This window comes from Otolemur garnettii, unplaced genomic scaffold (genome assembly GCF_000181295.1).
Source record: "Otolemur garnettii isolate 467f Iridium unplaced genomic scaffold, OtoGar3 scaffold00078, whole genome shotgun sequence".
In the NCBI taxonomy this organism is placed as follows: domain Eukaryota; kingdom Metazoa; phylum Chordata; class Mammalia; order Primates; family Galagidae; genus Otolemur; species Otolemur garnettii.
Genome location: NW_003852473.1, coordinates 1,704,566 through 1,709,666, shown reverse-complemented (window position 1 = coordinate 1,709,666; position 5,101 = coordinate 1,704,566). Strand labels below are relative to the sequence as shown.

Genomic DNA, 5,101 nt, shown 5'->3' with positions numbered 1-5,101 from the left:
TTGGTAGTATGATTATAGTACTTAACAATTTAGAAAATAGTTTTTTTAATTTTCTTGATAAAGATTATATATGTAATTATTTAAGACCATATAAATATTATTATTTATTTTTTAATCTTGTGCTATTATTTTAGATCTGAGATGCACAATAAAACAGTCAGTCAGAGGTTTGGTCTGCTTTTGGAGTCCTACTGTCGTGCATGTGGGATGTATTTGAAGCACCTCAATAGGCAAGTTGAGGCAATGGAAAAGCTCATTAACTTAACTGACATTCTCAAACAGGAAAAAAAGGATGAGACACAAAAGGTATGTGACTCCTTTGTGAAACTTCTTAGTTTGTTCATTGCAGTAAGGCAAGATTGTTTAGAAGCTCAGTGTACATACAGGTCATGGTCCTTGGACTCAAGAACATCAGGATTTAGATCCTTTTTCCACTGCCTCTTAGCTGTATAATGTTAGACAGTTTACTTAGGCTCTTAAAACTCACTTTTCTCATCTGTAAAATGGGAATAATACCTTCTTCATAGGGTTGTTGTGAGAATAAAATTACATGAGATATGCAAAGCACCTATCACAGAGCTTAGAACATGAAAGGTGTTCAACAAATGTTAGTTCCCTTTACTTTCCCATCCTTTCTCTTTTATATAGCTTTAAATATTTAAAGTGATTTTTCCCCTTTTTGTCATTTATTCCTTCTTAGCAATACCCTGAAAATGAGTGGAAAAGAAATTAGTTTTAACATTTCTAAGTTTAAAATGGACTTAAAGTGAGGCAGTAAATGTATCAACACACTTTAGTCATCTGCAGTCTAGATTATTGTAACGAAGGAAGATGAAATACAATGTAAAAGTTTTTGTGACCTTTTCCTACTCCTTATCCTTCATTCCATTTAATCAACCACATCTATATTCACCACATCCTACAGTAAAAAGTGAGATTGTTTCTCCTCTCTAGTGAAAAGGGAAAGAAGGTCCCGGTTGATAAGTGAGTTCTCAAAGGACAAAGACTATAAGTCAGCAATACTGATTTTTGCCAGTGTCTTCATCAATATTACTTGAAGGGAAAAAAAACTTAAACGTTAGTATATTGATCTAAATATTATACAGTGTATGACTGAGCTAATTTTGTTGAAGTTGTAATATGTAAGTTCAAATACTCTAATATAGAGTATTAGAAATAATTGTGCTCTTTCAGATGTTGGAATGGATGGGCGAGAGACTAGACTGCCTTGAAAGAACAAAATTTATTACATTTATACTGAAACTGAGCTAAGAAGAAAGAAAATAGTATTAGACACATTTCTGAACATACATGTTCCTTGACTTACAATAGGATTAGGGCTATATTCCAATAAACACTCATAAATGGAAAATATCTAAAGTCTAAAATGGCCATTTGTAGACTTTTGGGGATGTGAAAACACAACATCCAACAACTGCAGGCAGCAGGTACACTGTAGAGTGAGAGTTATACACCTGGTGATCATACGGCTGACTGGGAGTAGCACCCCATCATCACAAGAGAATATCATGTCACATAGCCTATCACTTTCATGTCATGGTACAAATGAAAAATCATAAGTGAAAAGGAAGTCAGGGACCATCTGTCTTCTAAGGCATGTCTTCTAAGCTGGAGCTTGCAGATTGCAAATTGGCTGCGATACAATGGATTAATTAAGAACATGAAATTCATTGCTCAGATCATTATTGGCTTCTGTGAGATTTTGATACAGAACTAAAATTGCAGTCGTAGAAACAAAAGCAGTTTCAGTGGTTTTGTGTTTTATCGCAACAATTATGATAAAGTGTATGAAGCACTGTGCAAACATTAGGGTTGTCAGTGATATAAAAAGAAATGCCGTTACGTGAACAAGAGCTACCTAGTCAAAGATGACTAGATTTTCTAGCTATTCATTTATATATAGTAAGAAGGAAAAAAAACTATTACTGAAATTCTGGCAGGAAAATTAATTTATTATGAATTCCTCGCTCCTAATCTCTGTTTTCTCCCCCTACATTTTATGTTTTCAGTAGGTGAAGTTTTCCTGAAATAAAATGCCAGATACTGCATGATAGCAATCTAGGCTCTGGTTTGAACTGATTAAAAAGGGATATTTCTTTACAGCTACATACTCGAACCCAAGTATAGTGTGAATTTCCACATAGCACATGTTTTTAACAAGTCCTTTTCCCAATAGTTTCTTGTAGCCTCACTAGGTATTTTCTACCCAACAGAAAGTGTGATTGTGGTGTTTTCTGAAAAGGCCAACAGTAAGATTATTAAGCTAAGATAGCATGGCTGCCTCCGTTTTTCCTCTGAACACGGAAAATTTTTTCTTTGCTGATAGTAAATGTTTTAGACTTTGCAGGCCATTTGGTCTCTGTCTTAACTGCTCGGCTCCACTCTTCTAGTGTGATGGCAGCCAGTATATAACGGATAGGCATAGCTGTATTCTAATGCAGCTTGATTTACAAAAACTGGCAGCTGACCTGCAGGCCATAGGCCAGCAACCCTGCTCTAGAGCCTTATGCCAGCACGCAGAGTTTACAGTTTATAGTTCACAGCCCTGCCAACTCTTGCCTGTCTCCCTGAGTTGTGCTGCCTTGTTTTGTAGAAACCCTTCTAATTAGAACACAGCCAGTCTAGGATATGGATTCAAAGACTTCACTACACAATACTGAGGCTCCAGTGGGTAAAAGAGATTAGCAGTTAGTTTTTCTGAGTTTCTTACCATTATTATGCTTTTTTATCAGGTACAGATGAAGTTTTTAGTTGAGCAAATGAGGCGACCAGATTTCATGGATGCTCTGCAGGGCTTTCTGTCTCCTCTAAACCCTGCTCATCAACTAGGAAATCTCAGGTAAGTACTTTCTTGGGAGTTTTACTGATACTTTTTCTAACATTTCAAATTATTCTAGAGAAAATCTGAAGAAAAGTCAAAATATCTGGCTCAGTGCCTATCGCACAGTGGTTACGGCGCCGGCCACATGCACTGAGACTGGTGGGTTCGAACCCAGCCCAGGCCAGCTAAACAGCAATGACAGTTACAACAAAAAAAAAGCCAGGTGCTATGGTGAGCACCTGTAGTCCTAGCTACTTGGGAGGCTGAGGCAAGAGAATCGCATAAGCCCAAGAGTTTGAGGTTGCTATGAGCTGTGATGCCTCAACACTCTACCCAGGGCAACATAGTGAGATTCTGTCTTAAAAAAAAAGAAAAAAGAAAAGTCAAAATGTCTGTTAGAATCTCCAATTATATAGGCTTTCTTTCATTCTCCTACCCTCAAAATAGGAGTAGTAAAATGGTCTTAAGTTCAGAACCACATTTATTCAGAATGAGTTTTTACTGCTTATTAATAATAGAGTTTAAAATCTTCTGTGGCTACAGTGAGTAGTATCATAGGATAAGAAATAAAATATATCTGTAAAATTAATGATATGTCTCTATTAAAAATCATATTCCATTATAAAAATAAAGCTTAATTTTTTTCTTTATACTCCTTAGACATGAATTCCTAAATAAAAATTGAAGAGAAAGTTTTAAATCTTTATAGCACTTCAAAAAGCTACACTATGTATGTATTTTAAAATAAAATTGAGGATAAAAAGAATGACAAAGCTAAGATGCTTCGTAAAATTTTTTAACTATTTTAAAGGCTTGAAGAGTGTCGAATTATGTCCTCTGCAAAAAGGCCACTGTGGTTGAATTGGGAGAACCCAGACATCATGTCAGAGTTACTGTTTCAGAACAATGAGATCATCTTTAAAAATGGGGATGGTAAGGAAGAGCATTAATGAGCGTATGATGCATGAATTTAGCTATCTTTATACACAGGATATTTATGTACCATGAAGACTATTGAAAGTCATTTAAGGATTACACACTTGATAAAATATATAATATTACACAAATGTCTTAGCTTTTATAATATGCATATTTAATCACTGAAAAGAAAGTAAGTTATAGGTTTAGAATTAGAAGTTCTAAAATCAGTCTTTAATTATCATTTTGTTAGCTGCATGAGTATCCATTCATTTCATAAATATTTTTTGTGCTGGGCCTGGTATTATAGCAATAAATAAAACAAATCCTTGCCCTTGTGGAGCTCACAGTCTAAACAAGTTAAAAAAAGGGACATTAAACAAATAATTACAAAAATAAAATGACAACCTTGTTACAGAGGAAAAATGTAGTCTGCTAAAGAACCAAATAAGAGCCTAATAATTTGGAGAACAGGTTATGGGGAGAGAGGGAAAGGCTCATGGATGAATTTCCAATGGGAAATGACATTTTAGCAATGAATTCTATTGATCTCAGTATTTTACTATAGATACATGTTCAAATTTAAGAAGTAAATTTGAAAATTTTATTTTTCAAATAAATAAATTTCAGAAGAATAAACACTTGAAACATTTTGTTTTAAAATTTTTGTGAAATTCTTGCTCATTTGCCCTATTGTTGTTATATAGGTGTGTTTATGCAGATACTTAAGAAGTTAAAGGATTGGAATATTGCTTTTGCATAGATTCTTTTAAAGAGTAAATATAGCTATTTGTTTTCCATTTTCATGGCATGATCCTTAAATTTGTATTTGTGATATTAAGTGGTGATACATATTATTTGCATTTCAGATTTACGGCAAGATATGCTAACACTTCAAATTATTCGTATTATGGAAAATATATGGCAAAATCAAGGTCTTGATCTACGGTAGGTAACCAATAAGGAAACTTTATTGCCATACTTAGAAAATTATAACTTTAGAACGTTATTGTGAAAGAGTAAACTATTGGGGCAGCGCCTGTGGCTCAAAGGGGTAGTAGGATGCTGGTCCCATATGCTGGAGGTGGTAGGTTCAAACCCAGCCCCAGCCAAAAACTGCAAAAAAGAAAAAAGAAAAAAAAAGAGTAAACTATTAATAAAAATTATAGTCTTGGCGCCTGTGGCTCAACCAGCTAAGGCACTAGCCACATACACCTAAGGTGGCAGTTTCGGATCCAACCCGGGCCCACCAAAACAACAATGACAGCTACAACCCAAAAATAGCTGGGCGTTGTGGCGGGCACCTGTGGTCCCAGCTACTTGGGAGGCTGAGGCAGGAGA

General features: G+C 35.1%; 1 protein-coding gene across 1 annotated transcript in view; it reads left to right on the top strand.

Moving 5' to 3' along the window:
• Window positions 1-5,101, top strand: part of PIK3CA (phosphatidylinositol-4,5-bisphosphate 3-kinase catalytic subunit alpha) — a 93,129-nt gene that overhangs the window by 78,652 nt on the left and 9,376 nt on the right. Inside the window, exons 14-17 of the mRNA XM_003794281.3 lie at window positions 135-306; window positions 2,754-2,860; window positions 3,654-3,775; window positions 4,630-4,708. Of these exons, the coding sequence (XP_003794329.1) occupies window positions 135-306; window positions 2,754-2,860; window positions 3,654-3,775; window positions 4,630-4,708 (480 nt within the window). The remainder of the gene's footprint in view (window positions 1-134; window positions 307-2,753; window positions 2,861-3,653; window positions 3,776-4,629; window positions 4,709-5,101) is intronic.